General features: G+C 35.6%; 1 protein-coding gene across 3 annotated transcripts in view; it reads left to right on the forward strand.

Annotated features, from left to right (window-relative positions):
* The window catches only part of ATRNL1 (attractin like 1), a 429,854-nt gene that overhangs the window by 225,183 nt on the left and 178,826 nt on the right, over positions 1-25,845 (forward strand). For all 3 annotated transcript variants that reach the window (XM_005520769.3, XM_088059554.1, XM_088059555.1), the window contains exon 26: positions 7,893-7,971. In XM_005520769.3, the coding sequence (XP_005520826.1) occupies positions 7,893-7,971 (79 nt within the window). The remainder of the gene's footprint in view (positions 1-7,892; positions 7,972-25,845) is intronic.

The raw sequence follows: 25,845 nt of genomic DNA on the forward strand, positions 1-25,845 counted from the left end.
GCTGAATCCATTTTCTCTTTTTAGTTAAATATAAAGGCTGTTTGTATCATTGATCATTCATTCATACTTCACTATAGCAGCTTGTGGTATATTGAACATAAAACCACAGCTTTGTGGATATATGCATGAATTATGTATGTAGGAAAATAGAAGTCTAAAAAATGTATGTGTGCTTTTTTATAGTTATTTTTAATAACTATTTTATTGAATAAAGTTATTTAATGCTTCCCTCCATCCTCTATAACATTGTGGCACATGTGCATAATGAAAAAAATACCAGTACCTTTTTTCATAATAATTTTTCTGCTAATTACAAATTCTCTGTTCAAACATTTCTTTCTTCTTTACTTTCAAGAAGACTTTTGATGTTTCATTACACAGGAAAGACCAATAAACCCAGGCTTTGCAGAGGCTGTTGTCAGAGATGATTTTAAACTGTTAGAGGAGTTTATGCCTTGGGAGAGGAAGGATTAAGTTGGTTTTCTGTGTTCAATATATATTAATAAATTAGCACAAAAATAGTAGCTATTCTAACTAATAAATTAATACATATTATATTTATATTTCATTGCTACTGCTTACTTTAAAATAAAGTTCATATAAAATGCAGTTGATGCCATTGATACTTCAATCTCCCTGTTTCCCATTATGCATTCAGAGCCTAAATTGTGAAGCTTTATTAATACCATTGTCGAAGCCTTGGTTTATAATTTTATTTATATTTGCTCTTCTGACTCAACAAAATTATTTTCATGATGTTTCTAATCGTTATTTTTAATGTGCTGCTCTGGTGACTTACAGCATTCTTTTGGTAGTATGATGGTTTTTTAACCATGACAAAGTAATACAAATCTTATGTGGATATTCTTTCCCATGCATTCTTACCAAATACAGTGTTGAGCCTGGAAGGACCAGACTAGAAAGCAGATATATATTTTTTATTAACTCTTAATCTGTTTTGTATAAGTTTGGTAGTTGTGGACATGCGAGAAGAGAATTTTAAGGGCCGTTATGTGACTTTCATGAGACACTTTATGCAAGAGTTATTCATAGGGATATATGGATTTTCAGGGCTGCATCAAAAAATAACGTTTTAATCAGTCATCTGGATAAGAAGAATTATGCGTGTAATTAGTTTCAAATGAACTTGAAACTTGTTGCTTAACTTGTGTGAATTCCATTTGAGACACAAATAAATACAAATTTGCATTTAAATGATTTTTGGTAATACTTTGAGTTTTAAATACCATCATAGATACTTTACCTCATATTCAGGCATTTCTTCAACTTTGCAGTTTGGAAAGTAAGAACTGAGTGTCTGAACTCTCTGTGTGGCTTTTGGATTACAGGGCTTACATTTTCCTTGGGTTCCTTTAATTCAGAAAGAAACTGTGGGGGAAAAGAATGGAATGTAGATGTAGGCTGCTGGGAAAAGCCCTGTGGTATTTAAGGTTGTGCAACAATGACATTTTGTAACTGAAGAGGGAAAGATTGCAGCTCTTGGCTAATCATGTCCAGAAAAGGGAGTTTTGGGAGCCAGTGCATGGAGCTGCTGGTGCTGGTGGTATCATCATGACAAGGAGGAACAGGAAAAGGACATTCCTGAATCACCTGAATGGTGATGCTGGCTTTGTTGGCAGTGCCTTTCACTGGCTGTGCCAGCCAGAGCTCTCCCTGAGCAGGAATTCAGCACTCCTGGCTGAAATGTCTTGATTTCACAGCCAGGATTTATTTCCCTGACCCCACACACTGCGTTACCATGAACTGCAATTTGCATATCCTACTTCCTTGCTAGCCAAGACTACTGTTCCCTAAGTCTTTACACGTTTCAATTTGGAATTGAAGCACTTCATTCCTGAAATTGTTCTGAATTACTAATCACTGAAATAGTCCTACTTATAATGATGTTTATAAAACTTTGTGACTGCAGCAACTTATTTAATCATTAAAATTTTTTTAAAACATTTTACTGCTGTCATACATGTCAGACTTCTAATATTATGTTTACAATTCTTTGTGCTTCAGATAATCCTGTTGAAATCTTTGGAGCTGCTTGTCATGTGTATACCAGTTAACACAAGGATGGCTGAACCCAGCACATCATAATCATAAACACAATGTTCTTGTCAAGTACAATGAGAGAAATCAATTGCTGTGACAATAATTGCTATTTGAAGTCATGGTGTTCGAAAAATAATTGTTCAATTATTTTTATTTTGGAATTGTGCTTGCTTTATAAAATATCAATTAAAATGGACTCTATTTGCCAATAAAAAGATAGTAAATAATGTGTTGGGAAAGCAGTTCTTAGAAAAACAATTAATGTGATCTGTTAGGAAACTTTTGCAGTACTACCTTGAAAATATTAACTTAGCTATGAGACTTGTTTTCTTTGCATATATCCACATTAAAAAGTGTTTTTGTCATCAGTTTGTTTGACTGAATATTTTAAATTGTTGTTCATGTTAGTACTAGAGGAGAAGCAATAGAGTGTGGGGTCACTCTTTAGATTGCTAATTAGGGAACTGTACATTTTTGTGCCCTTGTCAAAGAAAGATCAACAGGCAGGAGGTTTGTGGATACAGAGGGATATTTAATTACTGTCTCAGCACAGCAAGACTCAAGTGATTGAGCAATAACTGCCTCGATGGCCCAACTCCTAAGTTCAAAAAAAGACTTTGGAGGAGCCTTTAAAATATGTGCAAATATATAGATGTGGGCAGTAAATGAGTCTGCTATGCCCCTAACAAACTTGATGAAAGGAAATTTGGGAGCTTCTGTCTCTGTTGGTGAGCAGAGGGAAGTAACAGATCTTCACTTGGGCAAGATGGTGCTGAGGACCTGACATCCTCACTGAATGCATTTGTTTTGTCTTTGATCTAGCTCTAGTTTAGTGCCATGGACTGACAGCTGCTTTGGGTCTGGAGTGAACACTGCACATCTTCTAATTGAGCTCCAGGGCTGGTCCACAGGGGTTTGTTCAAAAGCCCATTCCAGATCTACACTAGGCCAGCAATGCAGGAATTCCCCTTGGAACACAAGGATGGATCTGTCACCTGTTGGAGCATGGGGTCAGGATGATGGCACCTGCTGGGACAGTCCTGACACCCTGTGCTGGCCCAGCTGTGCTGCTCCCAGGGTGGGCCCAAGCAGGGATGCTGCCCCACGCTCAGCTGTGGGGTGCTGCTGTACCTTGTCCTGTAAGAAGAGTAAATGTGATGGCTGCTCAAAGTAGAATCTCACTTCATTTTTCATTTTAGTAGATTTAAAAATATACTAGATGCAAATTTTGAAAAACTATAGTTTTGAAAAAGTGTTTGCTTTCATCTGTTTGTGGAAATTCATTTTCAATTGTGCAAATTACAGTCTTAAGTAAAATCATGGAAGCAACAGTTCTCTTTGTATGTTAAATAATCAGATAATGAGAAAAGAAATAACGAAGGATGACACTTTTCTTGTTCTGTTTACCTTCCATTTACAGTATTGATTCTTAAAATATTTATGCTTAGTTCATGAAACAGTTCCTTTTACATCCCTGCAAAAATAAGTAAATTGTTTCACTTTAACAAAAGTATTACTTTGATATCATGTGTAATTTATAGGCATTAATACATACTGCAAAAATTCTGTAGTGTACTTATAATGCATTCATAGAGCTTAAGGCACAAATGTGTCATTAATTCATCTAGTCTAAACATGCTGATCATTACATTTCACAGATTTTCCCCTCTATTTATCCATGCAATTTAAGTTTCTTTAAGGATAGCTAGAGATTTTATTTCAGTTTGCCCATACCAAGCAGCAGCACATCCACTAATTCCCCTAACACTTTTTAGTTTGCCGCCTCAAGAAACACAGAGAAACTAATTTCTGAGTTATGAAAAACACTTTCATTTCCTCCGCCAGGTCTGCACTAAATATGTTTAAATGTGACCTCTAGAAGTCAAAAATTTGCTCTGTAGCTTGCAAAAATAGTTATGCAGGCAGTAATTATTCTTTGCAATTTCCCTTCTCTTTCTTCTATTAAATCAATATTTCTGTTTTCATACGACCCAGAGCCCTTCTGGGAAGAGCATCTGCACAGCTCAGACATCCATGCTAGCCATGGTGTTCTCTTGCAGCCTTTCCTTGGTCACTTCCCTCCGCTGTGTTGGACTCAAACTCTGTTCAAGACTTCTTTTTCTGCAGTTAATCTCTTCTCCAATTGTTTATTGTCTCCAAAATCATGCTAAAACAATAACTTCCAATCAATCTGTAATCTGGGCAACTGGTGAGGAATTGCTCGTTTTCAAGCATGCTTTTTTAGTGTTTCCTCCTGTTTTGTTCCACATGGTTTGAAGGGGAGACTGCAAAACTGTATCCTTCTGGCACTTGATTTTTTTCTTCTGGAGAGTGCAAAATCTGGATAATGCTTGGGCTGCTGTGGTTTTAGGAGTGTCTTAGTATGGCAGTTGTCTTATTGGGAAGATTTACATTGCTAAGTGCAGAAAGTCATTCACTCTGTACTCTGGGTTAGCATTTCATAGCCCATGTGCTTTGCAAAGGCATTTATCCATATATCTGTTTATTTGGGTGTCACTCAGAGTCTCAACTGGAGAGTCAGAGATGGTGGACATAATCTATGATCATGTGAATTAACTGTAGGCAAGTTGCCATTTGATCTTTTGATCTTTCCCACAGATTTTAAATATTTTTTTTGTGATTTTTCTCTGTATTCTCTCCATGTTTTCCAATCTCCTTTCAGAAAATGTTAGTGGCAGATCTTAAAGAACAAGTCCAATAATATCTGTTTTGGCAGTACCTTGTCGAGTGATAAATTCATCTCTCAAGTGCTGCTTTCTATTGTGCACCTGAGTATTTAGGGTAGTTTTAACCCTTTTTCTTTCAGCATCCCAGCTGTAATTCATACTGAATTGTCATTCACACTGGTCTCTAAACTGGTTTGGGAATTGCTTCATTCCAAGGGGAAAATAAATCCTTTGCACTGTAAATGAGGCCTGACTTCCTTGTTCTCATAAATACAACTTAGCAGTGACTGTGTATTTAAAAAAAAAATCATCTAAATATTGACCATTGTACAGTCTCTTGAACCTCTGTGCCATTAACCATTTTCAACCACTTTTGTCTTTGTGTCATGCATAGACCTCTCAGCTATTACATATTTGTCCCATCAGAATTTAGTGGATCTGATCTGATACTTGGGAGCTTTGCAACTCATCTAGAAGCTCCCCTTTCTGATGTTGGTGCCCTTCTGACAGTTTCTTTTTTATCTGCCTGATGGCAAATTTTTAATTCATTTAATTTGCCCTGCGGTTTCTTTTTTATATCTCTGGCACAAGGAGGAGATAAGAAGTATAACAGGGGACTGGAGAGCATCCACCTACACCCATCCTTCTGGTTTTTTACATTTTTTGCCTGTGATGTTAATGTCTGTATTATGGCTCCCTTCAACTCCCTATTGTTTCATAGCCAAAGTGAACTTCTATAATTTCATTCCCCTGGCCAAGCGGTCTGCTTTCCTTTGTACCTTCTAAACTCAGCTTAGATTTTTAGAGATAAACTGATGGTTGCTTCAAGGTACAGGCACACTATAGATTTATGCACTGACATCCCACTGCTTTCTGGTTTGTTCTTTATTCCTTTTCTAATCTCTTTTAACATCCTATTTTCTGTTTTGACTGCTACTAAACATTCAGTTGATATGTTCAAAGAACTATCTGCAATGACTTTAAGATCATTTTCTTGAGTGGTAATTGCTAATTTAGAACCTATCATTGTGTATTTGTAGTTAGTTGTGGTGTTTTTTTATTTTTTTCTTGTGCACATTGCCTTCAGTTCATTGTCACTGAATTTCATTCTCTTATTTTATTGCCAAGTCACTCTGTATTGTGAGATCCTTTGCAGTCAGCCTTAATTTTAATTGCCCTACATAAACCAAGGATGTTATCTCACCACAGCCTGGAACTAGGTTAATTTCACAAAATCTATTTTCCATGTACTTTTTCTCTTCTTTAGCATAGATTTTGGGGTTTTTTCCCCTTCTATTTAAATTTAACACCTACCAAAAAAAAAAAAAAAAAAGAATAAAATAAAATATTTAATTGCCAAGAAAAGATTGTACAAAAGTCACATTATCAATGCTGTAACTTCCAATGGTTTATAGTATTTTATGGGTGTGACTTTGAGACACTCATTTCTGATTTTAGCTTTGCAAGTGATTGATGTTTTGAATGATGACAAGAAAATTCAGTGTGTGAACCACTCCACTGATGTACAGAACACAGAATTCATTTGTCTGAAGTCTTTCAGCCAGAACTCTGAATATTTTCTCTTCTACTAATTTAAGAGAACTGTTCAAGAAATTAATAAATGTGAAGGACAGAATTTTCTAAGGGTAGAGATTCTGTTCCTGATCATAATAAATCAGTCACAGAGTGCAAGGCTCCCTTAGTTTCTTGTGTCCAGTTCCCTTGCATGTATTAACCTTTTCTAAATTCCAGGAGCACTGAGTTAATAATTGCAAACAGAGTTGATGTTGTTTCCCTAATTTAGTGGGTTTTGGAAGGAAGAAAAGAGTGAGATGGCTTTCCTTTCCTTCATGCACAGCATCCCAATCTATGGCACCACGTCAGTACCCTGATGTTGCCCCAAAGCATCTGTTGCAGGTACCAGCTGAACAGTGCAGTGGAAACATTTCTGGGAAATACTGTTTATAAGTACTTCTTGACTTAAAAATCTTAAAATATATTGCTGCAAAAATGGATTTATTCTGATGGTCAGTGGGGTTTTTTTTTGTTTTGCTCTTCCCTAGACACCAAATATAAATTTATAGTCACTTGTACTTGCTTTTACAGGGAGATGTTGGTGTTATTTTGCACTTATGCACAGTACTCCTCTGAACTATACTACTTCCAGAAATTTTGGTATTTCCTGTATTAAAGAATATATTTAGAAGCTTTTTGGCAGAATAAAATTGTGGATGCCTAGTAATTCCATAGTTAGTGTTGTATTAATTGAAACCACTGTGTACAGCAAAAGTGCCAACATTTGTGAAAGTTCTTCACACAATTAGTAAATCCACATAATTATATTAAACAACTCTCTAAAAATTTGAAAGATCTTCTGAGTAATTACAAGTGCCAGCTTTAGAATCCTTTTGTTAGTATCCAGAAATACACTAAAAGAGTTTGAGAGTTCAATGATCTTTCTACCAAAATACTTTATGGATTAAATGTTACAATACAAAGATATTGAAGCAAGAGAGAAGGTATATGCTCTGATTGTGCACTGCAGCTGTTCAATTTTCTTTTTTTTTTCTTCTTCTGTTGTGTCTTTGGAACTGTAATGTGGTGATGCCCTTGGAGATGTTTTCCCTGGGCAATTAACCATAGAAATACTCAATAAGATAACACAGGCCTATTGTCATGTGCTAACCCAGTTCCTCAAACTAATTATGCTCCCTGTGTAGTTACCCTTCTTGCAAACCCAGGAAATTACTCAGAATTTACAAAGTGAAAGAAATACAAATTGCTATAATTTATTTATTTTTTGCTGTACTTCACCCTCTTTTTCCATGTACTAAAGGCAGAACATGCAGTGCTTATTTGTTGAGACTGTTGTGGGAATGTGGATGGCTGTACTGGAACTTATCCCAGGCTAATGGAAACAGTGGTAACATTTCCAGGAGAAAACCAGAGCATGTGATGTGCATTTGCTTTTGATTTTGAATGTGGATGGTTGACTCTTTGTAATTCTGGTGGAGTTTAGTTTTCCCCACTTTTTGGGGTTTATTTTTCCATGCTAGAATGCCTTTTTTTTTTTTACCTTTGATACCCTAAAAACATGAGCTTTTCACAAGTTACAATTATTATTTTTTTCTTTTGTAATTGCAGTTGTTTCTTATCCTTACTGCTGGTAGCTGCTGTCGTTTGGAAAATCAAACAAACCTGTTGGGCTTCTCGACGGAGAGAGGTATCAATAACTTTAAGATTATTGTAGTACCTTTGTCTTTCAGAAAAAGTTGGGGACTTTGATGAATAGTTACTCCTCCCATTTCTCCTGTATATGCAATTTAAATGCCCATTTTATACCCTTGACTTTTTTATGCTGAAGAAGAAAACTTCATTTCTTTCTCCTGTCAAAAATTAAAGGAATTACAGCGCTAGGCTGCAGAAACATAGATTTTCCTTATGGTGGCCTTTTTAGAATATATAGAATAGAATTGAATAGAGTATTTCAGTTGATAGGATCCTACAAAGAATTATTTAGCCTGACCACTTCAGGGCTGACCAAAGGTTAAACCATATTATTAAGAGTATTGTCCAAATAAATAAATAATAATTTCTTATACACTAACAAGCTTGGACAGTGACACCTTGCTAGGAAGTCTGTTCCAGGGTTTAACCACCTTCTTTGTAATTAAATTTGTAAATAAATGTTTCCTAATATCCAACCTCCCCTCAAAGGAGCTAAATTCTCTACTAGAATCTGTACTTTTATCATTAAACCTGTAGCACAATTAAAATCTTCAGTAAATATTCATAAAATCACCTTATTCTTTCGTGGTCTAAATTACAGCTATATTGAAAAATCTGGCCCAAATCTTTGTTTTTACCTGCCTAACAATTCATTACACTTAAATGAGGTTAAACTTATGTTATGTATGCTACATGTGTATGATTGTATACTGATAGTTGTGATATTTCATTTTGGTCTCATAAATGAGATCTAAAATTTGTAGACAGTGATGTTTTCCTTCCTTGGAGCTTCTAATCATGATGATTTTTGGAAAAAGCACTTGCTTAATGTCCCATAATCTTGATTTTTATTTTTTTTTTTAAAGACAAGCTTTGGTCTACTTCATGATTTTTTTCTTAGTATACGGGCACCACTCATGTTTAAATATATTTTTCTTTTTACTGTAGATCTACAGTGAATTTATATTTGCTTTAAAAGTGCCAGGTAACTAGCACTTTCCATTTTTCTCCACTGAAGTAATAATGTACTAATGCCAAGGTTTAGCTTGAACTGGTGCTACAAAGGAAAATGTATATGGAAAATGTGCTTGTTTCCTTCTGGTATTTTTGGTTTTTTTTATTCATATGAACATTGTTAAGAATCTTCTAAGGGCAAATTCTCATCTGTTTCTTACTACTTGCAAAATATAGATGAAAGTTAATTTAAGCTGCAATATTCAACTTAATAATATTTCATTTAAATTTGTCTCAGTACTTCGATAGTTCTGTGCAAAACTTTGTTGTGATGAAATGTAGTAGTTCAGTGATTTAATTTCCCATGTAAATGAGGTTGGTTTATTGATATTTTTAAGAAGAAATACAAATGTACCCATTTCCAGATCTAGGTCTGCTCTGTTTTCTGTGATTGTTCTCCTAGATTTTTGAAATGTAATATTTTTTATGTGGTCTTTAGACATCATTTGATAAAGAAAAGATTCTCATACAAAAAGTTCCTGAAGTTTTCCAAGACTTATTTTCCTAATGTCATCAAAAGTACTTCTAAGACTGTATGAAAGCTCAAATAAGCTGTTTGATTAATGCAACATGAATGTGAATCAGCTTCTTCAGTAGAGCAAAAGGAACAACATACTTGGCAACTAGGTTGGAACTCAGAGCTCCATGGTTGGTTCTGAATCTTGGCTTTCCTTGAGTATAATGAGAGAAACTTGGTTTTCTCTCGTAATAGAGTACAGTAGCTTTATGAATTGTAAGTGCTGAAAGAAATCTCCTTTCTTTTCAATCTGCTCTTGACCACCAGCTGTAGTTCATGTCAAATACAAGTTTTTGATAACATTCCATACCGTATTTTCCTTTAATCTAGCTAGAAAACTTCTTATTATAATCAACATATTTTATAAGATTTTACAATTAAGTGTTGCAAATAAATTGTATGAGTAACACACAGAGACAATATACTTTTCAAAAGATTCTGAAGTATCTACTTTAGAGCCCATTTGGCAGATGAGCTTTTCATCTCTTTCATCCTTCTTTAAAGACAGGAATGTTTGGCTCTTTAGATGTTACCTTCAATATAGACCTAAACTACAGTAATAGAAATAAAACAAGAACACAAACAAATACAGAAAAGTGTGCTGTTAAAAGCTGTGCATCCTTTTATTGTTCCTCCTGATGTTTTTTCCCCTGAAGGAGGAGGAACATTACCATCCAGTTCTTGTCATCTTTTAGTAATGAATTTTATCAGGCTCTTGAGGTAAGCCAGTAATTTTTTCAAGATTTGTAGAGCCCTGTGTAGCTGAAAGTTCAGAACTTTGTCCTCTTTTGCTTTCTGACTTTAATGCTTGGCTAAATTGGAATGGTATTGATTCCAAATTGAACACAGCACGGCCTCAATCCTGTACAAGGCAGGAGCAAGTTGTTTGCATTGGGAAGAAGGAATGTCTCAGTTTTCCCACTAATTTAGAAATTTTCTCTCCATTTTCTTTCCTAATTCATTGCTCATTCAGCAATCCCACTGCTCAGAGCACTGCCCAAATCTTGCTGAGCAGTTTGAAATTAGGCTCTATCGCATGTACATGTAAAAAACTGTTACATTGTGTATATATGAAAATGGATAAATGTCTTCCAAAATACTTTAACTGATGTTTGTCTACACTGAATTTAACTTCCTTTGCCCATATCTATTGGTCTTTCAATTGATTTAGCTGAAATATTTTTTCCCTAAGTTAAGACCTCGAGCTTTGGAATTTTGTTTTGCTCATAACAAAATTTTGGTTCATATTTTTTTCATACCTACATAACTCTCTTTTAAGATATATTTTATCTCAGGTTTTTGTAATCTATATTTATCCTTTAACTCCTGGATGAGCTTCTCTTCTTCTCTCCTGCCTTCTGAGAGGGCAAGGGACAGCAGATAGACTGTCTTACCTTATACCATCAAAGTTATTCACCTTCTGCATCGAGGAAAAATGGAAAGTATCATTCTTTTATTTTATAGTTCCAAAAAGATCAATGAAACTTTGAGCAGGAGAATATGAACAGCCTCCTGCCTGACATCCCTTGACACTTTCCCCCACCCATCCCTCCCATGGATTTGTGACATTTTAAAAAAGGTTTTTAGGAAGGGCTGAAGTAAGATAGTGGAATATTGCTCATCTCAGGAAGCTTGTTCCTTGAAAAGAATAATGCAGAATATGATGAGAGGATTTCCAAAGCATAATTCTCATGGCAGTATCTTGATAAAAAACCCCAGTGTCCAAAGAAAACCAAAAACAAAACAGAAGGAATTTGGAACATTTGTGACAGAGCAAGATAACATTTACAGGTAAGCATGGAAATTTCTGCAGGTGTAGAAAAAGGGAAAGATATATTTGTTTATCAGATAAAGTAGTCCCTGAATATTGCAAGATTTAGGAAAAGCAAAGCATTTTTTAGAATAGTACTACACTGTGTTAAAAGATCAGATATGTATTCTAGGTTTTAATCCCTCATCCTCCTTTTTACTCCAAAGACTCACAAATCTTTCTACTAGCACCTTTCTCTGTAAAATTCAACTTTTTAGTTCACTGGATGAAAAAACAAAAGCTGTTATTTTCTCCCAAATGATTTGTTAGGCCTTTTGCATTTTATATCCTGAATTCACACAAGAGCCCATCCATGAAGCTCCAAGCTGACTGTTTCCCTCCTTTATACAAGAAAAGATGTATCACCCAGATTTGCCAAATAAGAAATATGAAGAGAATATTATTTGTTTTCTCTGCATGTTTCATATCTAAAGTATTCCTTCAGTCCTCTGCTCCTAATAGGTACAAAACAATCTGTTCATAGATCATTTTACTGAAAACTTGATAGGTTACCTGCCGGATTTCTAATGGCTCAAATGTTTTGTCTCATTAACTTCTTCTGATTGAAAGGCATCACACTGAAGATAGAATCTGCATCCAAAAGATTTTTTTAATAGTGGGTTGAACTTTTCTTTTTGCTGACAAGATTACACTGAGGTCACTAACAAACTCACACAGATGGGGTTATAAACCACACAGCTTCTAGTTGAGTTATTTTAGCAAAATATTTGCCCTTCCTAAGGTAAACCAGTTGCTGCTCAGATACCTTTTGTACCCTTGGTCCCATCAGATGTTTTAGAGAATTGTTACCTATAATCCAAATGCCTGTAGTCACTGATGTTTATAAAAGTATCTTCTCCCCTCCACTCAGACACACAAAATACACGTGCCAATGTGCCATGTATTGTTATCTAGAATTACAGAAATATAGAATTGTTTGAGTTGGGAAGGGCCTTTAAAGTTCATTCAGTCCCACCCTCCTGAAGGGAGCAACTTCAACCAGAACTGCTGCTCAGAGCCTCATCCAGCTTGAACTTGAATGTTCCCAGGCATGGAGGTTTCACCACCCTGATTGTAAAAATATTTTTCCCTTTATCTGGTCTGAAATATACATTTGTGTATATTGGATCAGTCAATTAGTTAAAATAGATTTTTACTTTTTCTTCAATGAAAATTGCTTTTTTATACATTAATTACACACTTTGAAGAGAGTGCACATTTTGAAAGATGACTTAGATTGTTATTTCCTCACGTAATACACTATAAAGCTCTTGAGCAATGAGGAAGTAATGCATGATTGCATTTTTAGGTAAAAATGCTTGAAAAAGCATGGATTGTGTGTGTAAAGTGCTTGCCTAACTTTAAAGGTTAATACCATTTATATATAGCATCTCATTATACAGTCAGCTGTGCACCATTTGCCTTTCTGAAAGAACAGCAAATACAAACATAAAAACATGGAATTGTAGAAAATACTTGCTTTATACAGTCTGTGGATGCCACTCAACTTATTGCTTCTTTTTATTAAATAAGCTTATGTTTGTTTAAAAAAACCCTCCATCTTCCTAGCCTTGATTTTATTATCAAGGTAGTTTTATTCTCTCAAATATTCAAAAATTCTTGCAAATAGACAAATGAAACTGAAATAGACTACTTGTTAATAGCAGTAACAATTCATGTAATAGCTTTAGGCTCATTTCTATGGTAACTCTAATAAGAACAAAGAAGTTCAGTTATGTTGATAGCACTAATGAATGTAGAGAGTATGTGCATTCCAGCTCGAGGTTTTTTGCTTTCTGTTCAAATGACAATACTTTAAAGTATTCCTTTTAGAAAAGATGGTAATAGCTTTTGTGTATATGATATTGCTTATGGAATGCAGCACATTTACTTTAGCAATACTAAAACACAGACAATATGGTGTGTTCTTGAACAACAGCTTTTGAAGGAAAAAAAGCAATACTGTGTGTTTCAGGGTGAGCAAGGAACCAACAACAGCAGATGTAAGGAAACTAAGAAATACTAACATGGATAATTAAAGTACCCCAATGTGTAATAGTATTCATGTGTGTAGGTGTCTACAGGATTATATAGTTTATGTTTAAAAGTTGTTCAGCTCACAGATAATTTTTCTTTTTTGCTATCTTCTTCTCTGTTGCTTAGCAAATATCTTACACATCTGTATGTAGTTACTCATAGGCTGTGTGAGTAATCCTACTGAAGTCAAAGGAGCTATTCATAGGACCAGAATCTCAACTTGTTATATTGCTCAGGCTCTTCTGAAATCAATAGAGCTATGACTGCTTATTTCAACTGTGGATCTAGTTTTACTGAGGATAACTGGGGCATTTATTTTAGGCTGACGTTTTCTGCATTCTCTCCAACCTAAAATTTAGGTTCCTCTCTGAATGAACCTTTCAAGCAATATGCCTGGTTAGCTGCCACTAGATCTTGTCTCAGGACTCCCTCTGCAGTCAGTATAAAAGGCACTTCCAAATGACAATTCATCCCACCCAATTTTCAGTGTTCACTTTTTATACTCTGATACTTGTGGGGACCTGACTTCTTGTTAACAATACAAATAACCCATGGAGACAAATCTCCCATACTGAGAGTTATTATTCACTTTCTTTGCTTTAGTTTTGTAAAACTGAGATTGTATTTATAATGCTGTCAACTCATAAAAGTAAGCATCTGATTAATTCTTATATTAGTAATGCTCACAACATGCTTGTTCTCTGTAAAGAGAAGTATTAAATGGTACCAGTGACAGACTCAATATTATATTGAAAAAATTTATGTTGGGAAGTTGTAATTAAGCAAAGCTGATGCAAAGTATTTGTGAGAGCTTGCTAACAGATCTGTTTCTTTATTCCACAAAAATTCAGAAGGTAAAGAAGATAACAGACAACAACAACAGATTTAAAAATAAATTGGTGAGCTCTTTATTAAAAAGAATAAGTTAGGAAAAGGAAACTAAGTAGGTGTTTTAATTGTATGTACTTATGACCAAGGGAAGAAAATTGTTCACTTTTCTTAACATAATAACCAAAGTTCCTTCTTACATTTGCATAGTGGAGTTAGCCTGAAGATTCCCAAAAGGCAATAATCAAAATAAATTAGTTTAATTTCATGTGATTCCTGGGATATGCATAGAAAGGAAACTTGGATGTAGTTTTTACTGCTGATAACAGTACTTTAAAATTAATAGTTGTGATATTCTGTTCAGTAGAATTTATTATCAAAATTGAGCTTTCTAAATAAGAATATAAAATGCTTCTGGAGATAATTCTAATTTTGTAATGGTGATATTAGGTTCTACTCTCTGGTTAACTCTTGCAAGTGTACTGGGGATAAGTTTTCAAGCTAACAGGAAGGTAAAATTAAGGTTGTTTTAGAGAAAGAGGGAACTGGCCCAAATGAAAAAGATTGCCTGAGGCAAGTGGCCACTTGGCAGAGCCTGAGGGTGCTTTGAGCTCCATGGTCTGAGAGTTTTCCATGGGACTGGTTGTAAACATAAGAGCATTAGCAGAATTTTTAGCAAACTACCTGTTCAGAAAAAAGCAGCAATGAGAAAGGCAGTCCTTACTGGGACCCTGGGAAGAAGGCAGATAACTTCTTTAGAATTATTGACAAGAAAAATAATTTGAATTGGTTTCCACAATACAAAAGGAATGAGGATGGTGGATGTGTTCTTTGTAAATAAAGAGGATTGCACCAAAACAGATGATTCATTTCTGTCTCCTACCAAAAACAAAAGAGCAGGTGTTGCATATTGGCCCAAAGTGGTGAGACACTTCTTCGTGTTTGTATTTCCTCTGTCTTTGCAGCATATTTTTTTGTCCCCTATTAAAACACAAACAAACCTTCAATTTCTCAAAGCCCTGTAAGAAAAGACTGAATTTAGCTGCTAACAACAGAAGTGTTGCAAGAACTCTGATATGAACAGAGAATGGAAGGGTTTGACAATTTACAGCAAGAGGTCTTCAAGGGAAAAATGTGAATACTCCTCCGTAGATACTCCATAGTTTTCTCAGAGTTTCCAGAAATTTTAGTTGCACTGGGTGGACAACTTTGGCCTAGGTGAGTCACCTGCAGCAGGAGAAGCATAAAAGAAACTAAATCTGGACTGTCCTTCCTCCAAAGGGCAGGGGAATAACTCAAAGTCCGAGCCTGGAAGACGTAGTTCCTCTCTATTGCTCTGCTCTTCCTTTCTACCTAAAGTTTTGTTTATTTACAGTTGAATGCTAATCATGTATTCTAAAAATTACATTAAATCATGCAAACAATAATTTTCATTGCTTTTAGTTTGTGGAACATTTACTGCTGCTTCCACAAACATCCGTTTCCTTGCAAATATGTGACTTTTTTTTTCAGAGCTGATTTTCAGGTACATTTATGTATGTGTGCAATTGAGTAGCAGTAAGGTGGGATTCATATAATTCCTGAACATCTTCCAACGTGTTTGCATGTCACTTTGCCCAGTATGGATAGTACCTGCCATCTAAAATAAGCACATTGACTTTTTTATCTCTTAGTGTTGATAATTTTCAGAATAATTGTTTTTTTCTTAAAAAATTTTGAAGGCACTGAAGTTTCTCCTTTGTGGATGACCCCCTGCTAAAGTTAGAGCTTTAATAATCAATGCAAAGCAGATGCAAAGATCAATGCAGCTGGAAATTAAATAACTTCACCAACTTATTTTTCAGTGCCTGCACTATTAATTGGTTTACTCTGTCAGCAGAATGTGTTCACTGCTGTGAGTGTCAGTGTTGTTGCTATCAAAAAATTCCATGGGGGGCCTTCTCTACTCTCGGTAGATATTTGTACACACAAACATTCCTTGGGGTCATCCCTCTTGAGCAAACACTGGCTGTGCAATTCATCTGGGCACCTTCAAGGCTTCTTCCCCTTCTCTGGATAGAAGGAAATAATAGCAGGGTCATGGTGACAGAATTTGCATAGTATACTTATTTCTGGGGGAACCTGCCAACACCTGTGAAATGTTAGGTTGGAAAAAAAAAAGCCAGAAAGTTCCCCCCCCCCCCCCCAAAAAAAAAAAGCCAAACCCAAACAAACAAAAAAAAACCCCAAACCAACAACAAAACCAAAAAACACACAATCAAATAGAGCTTTTAAAAAAACCCCATGGGTGTATGACACAGCCTACAAAAAGGTAGAGTAGTTATTCTTTTTCAAGGATCTAATAATACAATGTTTATCATTCCTGGAGCTATATTTTTTATTGCTCCAGCAGTTCATAAAAAATAATTGAGAGTTAGTATGACCTGATATAAACCAAGCTCATTACATTTTTTTCAACAGATAATTAATAATTAACATATAACCCTTGGCTTTCCTTTTATCTTCAAGTATTGACAGAAGTCGCATAAAAACATACTATGTGTGGAAAAAAATGCTTTGAAATGCAAAGCTTAATTAAAATTAATGTAATGTTATTTTAGTCCAGTTGTATAGTAGCAAAAGTACTATAGGGAATATGAATATTTGAATAGTTGATTATTTTTATCCATGCCATTCAATTTTTACACAAGTAAATTTTGGAAGACAGAATATTGTTTGATATTTCGTTTGGGATTCATTGGGTTGAGTGCACCATGGCAGTTAAATTGTGACATCAGCAAATTAGCCCAGACTGCTTTGGCAGTCAATTGACCCACATGCAATTAGCAAAACTGAAACCACAATGAATCCTGTAGCTTGAGCCTTGTTATGTTTTTTTTTTCTGCTTCACATACATTTTGAAAATCCCAGTTAATTAGACTTCTCATAGGCTTAAATAGCTGTAGCTTCTTAGCCTTTTGTATTTGTGCAGCCACGGTCAGGAGTACTGAGAGAGGCAGAGAAATACAATACCCCAGTCGGGAAAAGTTTGGGTTTGAATGTCAGTTGTTTCCTTTCTGGTGTTGTAGGTGCCTTTTTGAAAATTGCTTCACTGCCTGGGCCATCAGTTCCTCACCAGTAGCACAAAACAGTCGTACAGGTTGTGGTGATGCACTTTTCATTACAGACTCTGGTGGTATTAATTGGGAGAGTCTGCTCTGATGACTGTTCTGCTTTTATTCTGCAGCAACCCTTTGTCCCTAGGCAATTTATTTAGGTTTCTGTTTATTTTGGCAGGAAAAAGGAGTGAAATGGACACTAAATCTTTATCCTTATTTTTTTCTGGGTGAAGCAATGCAAACATGTGAAATACAGTGTGTTACTTTAATGTGTTATATTTAATACATATTTCAATATTTGCTAAAATGCATTATGAAAGTATGAAATATCTTCCATGTATTTAATTTTCATCTTAATTAACATCAGTCACCCATTTCTTAGGGTTTTATGCTTTCTGAATACGTTAATGATGCACAGTACTGATTCCACACTGCTTTTTGCCTACCATAATAATTTTTGGCTTCACAAAGTTAAGGACTAATATTTTACAGAACAGTGGGAACATGCATGTTATAAAAATACTGTATCCCTGCACTTGTGATCCATGTGCAAGTATCAAGCACACCACATTTTGACTTAATACCTTAACAGCATCCAGTAATAGTATTCATTATATAATATTACATAAGTTATATATATATTAAGTATTCCAGTACAATATAATGAACTTGTCTCTTTCCACATTCACATGGAAAGCAAGTCCATGTTGTTAATATTGTTAATGACTAAATCACCCATGCACAAAATGTCCACCTCTGATGAGAGCATCCAGTGTCCTGTCAGCTTACAGAAAATGATGGACATAAATCATCTCAGTGGAAAGGGAGGAAAAGAGGAGCCAGAGAATTAGTCAGTGAGTTCCCAGAAACATCCATCAACAAAAACTAAGCTGTTTGTAATCTATGAAAAAAAATAGATTGAAAGCCTAGATGTTTTCTTTACTAACCAAATCACACAAAAAGAATATGCATTTCTTCCAAGGTAGGGTAAAAGTCGTTTCGATTGGAGGAGAAAGCATCTGGTGCTTGTACAGCTGGCCATTATAAAGACCATAAGACTACAAAAAGTCTATCACAGGATACTTTATAAAGGGAAGGCAAAGAAGCATTGTCATGGTAGCTGTGAGGTGGGTGCAGAACTGGCCAAAATGCCATAATCAGCTGTTCATTATCAGTGAAATGAGGGATTAACTCTGTGTGGACTGTAGTTACCTGCATTAGCCCCTTCAAAGCTTTGTCCTAGCTCCAGAACTCATTTTTTAAAGTTTTTTAATACCTAAGTCATGCAATTGGAGATTACATCTATTAAATTTGCATATGAGGAGCTGGGTCAGGAGTGTGTTGCAAGCAGGATCAGGCTTCAAAACAACCTTTATCCATACTGGTGAAAGCAAGTTTTTACCTGGTAGAAATAATCATCTTTACAGAAACAGCACGAAGAAAAAGCTGACTGTGCTACAATTTCTCAGAGCTGATCAATGGCTTAGAAAAGTTCACAAGCTGAATATAAGTCAACAGCAATCTAGTTACCGAAAAAGGAATGTATTTCTGGCTTGCATATGAAACTCAAAGACATCTAATTCTTGACCTTTACTGAATATGGCCTTAACTGGACATCATGGACAGTTCAGACACAACAGTTCAAAAACTCTGTGGAACATTTGGAAATGTTCAGAGGAAAGAAGTGGGGAAGTGTGTCTGTTTATAGTTGCATAGCATAAAAGATCATGGAGAGATGTGATAACAGCCTTGAAGATGGGCAATGGAATAATGCATTTATCTGAATCTGTTGTAGGAAGGATGAGAAGCGGAGTGCTCATGTTGCAGCAAAGAGCATTCAAGTGATACAATGAAAATTAATAAATTATAATGATATTGGTAGTGTAGTTCTGCAGTAGATAATCTCTGACATTCCAGGCACTTTGTCAGTCTAAGCCTTTAGGAGAGGGGTGGGAAAATACAAGACAGAAATTAGAAGACCTGGGTATGCCTTTGTAGGGTGCTGGAGAGTCCCTTGGCAGTCTCTGTAGGTCTCTTTTAACCTTACCATCTTATGTTTTAAAAAGCCCACGTGAAATCAGAGTATTTTGTAAATTCCAGGAGCATTTTGTTTGCTGTGGAATCACAGAATGGGTTGGTTTGGGAGGGATCTCTAAGGATCATCTCAGAGTTCAACTCCTGCTGCCATGGGCAGGCACAACTTCCACTGCAGCAGGGTGCTCCAAGCCCTGTCCAGCTTGGCCTTGAGCACTTCCAGGGATGAGACATCCAGAATTTCTCTAAGACTAATGCTATATGATATGATATTGCAGCACCAAAAATCCAAACTAGGGCTCTAATAGCACCTGCACTTCCTCATTAAAGACTATTTTAAAATCTACATTAATTTGATATTTATACTTTCATTGCAAAATTATGTCCCAAATGGCAATAAAGGCAAGTAATTATCCAGATATTCCAACTTATTTTTTTGCATTAAAAAGGCTTTTAGGGAGCAGCTTTCTTCTTTACAAATCTCATATGCATAAATGCAGCCTTTGAAGTTACTGATGTCATGTACCATGGTTAAACTTTACAAAATTCCAGATATTAGAAAATTAGGGTTAAAAATAGCCCCTTACCTTTCATGCCATTGAAGTTCATATCCATGAAGTCCATCCAAGTGACTGAGTCACCCTGTGGATTGATTATTTTTTTTTCATTTTTGACTTTTCATTTCATGATTTGGGCTGGATTATTTGTTCTGCACCTGACATCCCTCTCACTGTGCAATTCTACTGGTTTTCCTGTACAAGTGGCAGGCTAGGCAAGACAGTTTATTTGAATTAAAAATTGAAAACCACACATAGATGAGAAATTGAGCAACTTTTCTGTTCTTGTGCTTTTTTTTTTTTTTGGTTTGGTTGGGTTGTTTTAGTTTTCTTTAATACATATTTTTGCAATTATTCTGATTTTTCTTTAACTGAACCGGTCTCACCAGTATTTTAAAATATACATTTTTGTAACAGCATTGTTCAGCACATATGAAATTCTTATGAAAGGTTTTGTGCTGTGTGTTTGTGAGTGATTCTTCTTGCTTTCCTGTATCCTATGACAGATGATATCTATCCTACAGATGGAAAATATATTTTCACTACTTTCAGAATGGCTTGTGGTTTTCTGACATGAAGCTAACATAATTTAAACATGCTTTCTTCCCTTTTATAATGAACAATGGACAATATAACCTTTGGCTTTCCTTTTATCTTGAATCACTGCTAGAAAATTGCATAAAATCGTAAAATTTGAGCAAAAAAAATCTCTCAAATGCAAAATTTTAATTAAAATTAATATTGTGTTAATTTAGCTTGTTATTGTTAATTTAGTCACTTGTGTTCCTGAAATACAATGCTTGGGATATCACCAGTATTTGAACATGCTATTAGTTTTTCCATGTTGTTTTTCACTAAAAAATAGTTTAGGGTAAAATATTTGAATCAAGCACAGTGTGATGAAAAAGCTAAATTCTAACTTTATTTAATTACTTTAAATTCTTTGATCAATTGGAATGCATGCAAATGGAAAATGAATAAAACACCTACAATTGGTTTTTTTCCAGGTTTTTTTGTATATCTACTTACAAGGCTGCTATTAACTGGACATAATACTATGGTAAAGAAGCTATTACCAAACATTTTTTTTTGACAAAGATATTTCTCTTTAGGCTGAAAAAATCTCACTTTTAGTGTAAGGTAAGCAGCTTCATTTAGATTAAACTTCTTATATTTTGGATAGAAGAAGCAAGTAAATATATAATTCTAACATAAAGAAATAAGGTGATTTAGCTGGATTGCAAGCAAAATAGGATATGAAGAAATGTAGTCTATCATCTCAACAGTAAATAAATTTTTCTAGTAGTTGATACAGTCAAAAATTCCCTGTCAACCCACATAAAATTCACATTCATAGTTAAGACTTACAAAGGAGAGTTTATATCCCTCTATTTTGCTAGCATCCTGCTCAGGTCAGACTGACATTATTTTGAAAAGTTTCTGCTATCTTTGGGAGATCTTCCTCTAATCCATATATTTTGCAGATGCTATTTCTGCTACCAAGCTGAACATTGTATTCACTTTTTCATTGCATCCCAATTCTTACACTCTGTAAGTGCCCATTTACTGCTCAATCCTCCAGCATCCCAGTACACAGATCCTTAGTTTATGGGTCTCCTTACTCCAAGAGAAAGGAAATATTGTTTGTTTATGGGGGGGGGGTTTAAATTCCTTTCTTTTCCTGTTTGATTGTTACCAACATGAGCAGCAGGATATATATGTCTAAAAATCCTGTCTTTGTTTTTCTCCCCACAATGGAGGGAGGCCTCAGGCAACCAGCTGTCATGCAGCACTTTCATACTGCTTGCTCAGTGTCCTCCAGGTGGGAAAGTAGTGTAAGTGTTTACAAAATGTTTCTCTGATCAGAGATTCAGCTTCTTGTAGGCTTAGTCCCCCAGTGGGACTTGGCCCTCTGTTATCAGTTTTGGAAGCACTGAATTTCAAAAGCAGCATTCACTGGACTGCTCTGCACCAGTTGAAGTGGGTACATAACGCTGAAATCTGTCAAATGTTATTGGTGTTTCTAGGAAATCAATTGGGTTGTTTTTGTTTTTTTCCATTTCATTGACTTGTTCACACATTTGTTTGTGTATAAAAACTTTTTCCTGATTTACTCAGGGCATTATTTTCCCCAGAGCTGATGTTAAGAGCTAGTTTTACCGACTCATCAGTGCCCTCTCATTACTGTTTTCAAAAAATAAGATGCAATAAATTTTTCAGAATATAGGTAAGCAGTCACTGAAGAAAGCATAATTGTTTCCAGTGAGGTCTGCCTTGTGGGATGAGCCTGTAACATCACAAACAGAAAGCATGTGCCTTTCTCTAGGTCACTGTAATACCATGGCCCAAATGGGTAACAAGGAAATGAGGAACATGCAGGCATAACTGCCTACATTTAATGCTGTTTTTGTATGTTCTAGGAGGCAGACTAAAATTTTAAATAGATAAAATTGCAAGAAGGGGAATCCTACTGCAGCTGTTACTGGATTTCCCATTGATTTAGTGGGGTTAAAGCTTTGCCCTTTACAATTATTTGAGTTGCTCTGATCTAGATAGTGCCCCATCAATAAATTGTATATAAGACTTCCAGCACTTGAAAAATTTGAGATGCGCAAGTGCCACAATACAGTTCAGTGTGCTCTGTGACTTCATATTGCAGCTGTTCTGTACCTGCCTCTGCTGTGCTTTGCATCAGGTGGGTGTGATTGCTTTGAAGAATCCAACACAGTTTATGCAGTTCACACCATTCACAAATACTTAAGCAGGGAAAGAAAAACCCCACAATCTAAAAATAAAAAAAATTATTTTTGGAGGGCAAATAGCTATTTTTTTAATTGTCTTTTGTTTATGATTGTCTTTGATTTTCACACCTCAAAGTGCCATAAAATCAGCTTTTGATCTTGATACATTCTTAAAACAATCTGGCAATTAAGTGAACAAAGCGAAAAGGTAGGAAAGTAAAATTGTTTATGAAAGATAGTGAATCAAATTATAAGTAGGGCTTTTTTGTCTGATTATATTAGAGTAATGTTTTAGCTCAACAAAATTGCAGAGTGACACCTCCCCCGCCCCATGCTCACATTAAAGTTTCTCAAGTGGTGCTTATGTGCTTTTGATAATAACGAACAAAGTTCTGGAGTTCTGGAGAGTTTCATTCCCATTTTAGCTGTTGAGCATATTTAATACCTCTCATTAACGTACTTTACAGTTTCTTCTTCAAGATAAATGTTTGTTGAATCCTAAGTGAAGGTGCCTTTGATGTTGAATGGCTGCTGTGTGTGATAACAAGGGAGTAACTCGTGCAAATTTGAGTGCAGTCGTGTCTTGCAGCAGGTCATTGTTCTGTGTGTGTGAGGCCAGCATACTTAGTGCCACTCTCTGAAGGGATTCTATAGCTTTATACACTGGGACCCACTGGTTAGATAAGGAAAAATACATCCTCCTGATGTCTTAGGGAGTTTGTAATCATAATTCTATTCAAAATGGAAACTCATCCTTAATGGAGTGGGGCTCTGTTTGGTTTTTATCTTTTAATAGAAATAACATAATGCTGAAACCCCAGGTTTTTTTGAGAATTGCACGTCTTTCCATGATATTGGTATAAAATGTCATTCTCCCAGAAGAAATAATTCTCTAGAAATACTGCTTTATTTGTATCATCATGCTGTAAGAACACTACTTTTGTGTTTAGCTGTAATTCAGTTCTGCTTATTATTTTGTTACACAAGTATTCAAATTCACTCTCTAACTGCCACTTTTTCAGAAAGCTTCCAGAGATTAGCTATGACAAAGCTTTTTCATGAGGAGCCTATCCAAGTAAATGACAAACTTTTACAGCTGTATTCATTTTCTTATACTCTTAGTCTCTGTCAGAAATATGGGAAGAGATTCTAATAAGCATATTTAATTAATCTTATATCTTTCTTTCCTTGTCCTCCTGATTTTGATTGTATAGCTGTTATCTTTGATTTTTCCCCTGTTCTCATTCCCTCTCCCATCAGATACATCTGTTTCTCCTTTCTGTTATTCATCATTAGTTATCTTTTCTATTTTGCTAGTACTTGAATATGCTCTTATGAAACACATCTCAGCTGTGTTGTGTTTTTGTTAAAATTGGCACTTCTAAAAGGCCTCTGCCTTTTGGCTGTTATGCTTGAACTCAATTGTCAGAATGATTTCTTTAGATTGATGACTCTTTAGAAAAAGCACTGCCTTTGCCTGAGTGCATTGCTGGTACACAATAATCATGAAAGATTAAACTGCTCCTTGACTGTCAAAATCACCATACAACAGGTTTAAGAGGACAAAAGGGATGGTGCAACTTGGTGTAATGAAGAAGAGAGGATGCAGTAGCACAATATTGTTGGCTTCTTCCAGGAGAGCACTTGCCTCAGTACCCAGGATCAGTGCAGGAAGGGCAGTGGGAAACTAAGGACTCTTGACCTCCTTAAATTTGGACTTGAGTACTTATGGCTCTCCTTATTGACAGGGATCAAACTAAAGGTTGAATATGACCACAAGGAATAACATTTCCATATTTCATTTATCCTACACAGTTGGGCAAGCCATGGTTTATAATCCAGTCAAGGGGAGGGAATAAAAGGAAGTTCAAACAAGTTGCAATAGAAGGAGATTTACATCATGTGGGTGTGAAACTTATTTTATTACTGGTATGAATGACTTAAAAGCATACACCATCAAAAAAGGCACCAGCCATCTGTCAGTGCACTGGTAGAGGATTATACCTGTAATTTTCCAGAAGCAGCTCTTTTGCTGGAAGCTTTTGGAATAAAGGAAGTAACTATTCAGATCCCCAGATGCTTATTCATGTCTGACTTTTTTTATTTTTAATTTCAAAATATCTACAAGCTGCATTTTATTAATGCTTTTAATTTTAAAAGTTGTCTCCTCATTAGAAGTACACATACAGTGGAATGTGAAGCAAAGCAGAAATTGAAGAAGAAAACTATAATACATGGATTAAATAAGAAAGCATCAAGTTGCAGCTTATTAAAATGAATTTCAGTAATAGCTAGCAAGATTGTTTCTTTCAAGTCAATGCATTTTCTGGAGGAGTACAGGTGAATGGGAAAATGCAGGAAATTTTCATGCCATCATTTTGTTTGATGTTAAGGGTGAATTAATAGTTTGTTCCTTACATACTCTTCCCACTATTATTTGCTTCTGCAGCTTAAGCCACTTGAATGTATAAATGTATGTGCCACTGCTGGCTCTCAGTGTCTGTCCTACACACAGAAAGTGGCTGTTTGCAAAAGAAAGGGGTAGCTGGGGCTGGCAGGAGGTTTGCATTGCCCTCTGGAGTAGCAGACCTTTGCACTGAGGTCAGAAATTTGATTTAGATACCTAAAATTCCCATAGGGATTCCCCTGTAATATAGAAAGTAGCATAAACTGAGAGCAATATCTGATGCGAGTTTCTCACCCTAACTGCTTACCCTTGTATCTCTGTATATGCATTTATGGCTAAGCCAAAAGCTAAAAAACACCCAAACAATCCCCCACCCACAACCCCTCACCCCCAAAAAAGACACCACAAAGAGTGGACTGAAGAACTGAAAAAAATACCAATAAACACTCATGACCTTCAGCTTGTGTCCCTGTGGGAGAAGCTCCTGAAATTTGGTTCTTGGGAAGATTCCTTGGCTCTGTTAGTTGTCAAGGTAAACGAACTACAATGTTCACTCTTTTATACCTTCACCCTTAAAACTTTCCCTGTTCCATAGGTTCATGTGCTTTTCTTAGAAGAGATTATTAATATCCCAACCTAGGCTGCATCCTGAATTTAATATCGAGTTTGATTCCATTTCACTGCATATTGTATCCAATAAATGTTCAATAGCTTGGGAGAGAGTCAGCTCCCCTTTCAAATTAGATTTTAAACTTGCCATTTGCTACTTTAACTCTATTAATATTTTTTCATCTTTTGTGTGTTTTCTTATCCTTTTAAAATGAAT

The sequence above is a fragment of the Pseudopodoces humilis genome, chromosome 9, assembly GCF_049639895.1.
Source record: "Pseudopodoces humilis isolate 2021_Gansu_Grassland_sample_001 chromosome 9, ASM4963989v1, whole genome shotgun sequence".
NCBI lineage: Eukaryota > Metazoa > Chordata > Aves > Passeriformes > Paridae > Pseudopodoces > Pseudopodoces humilis.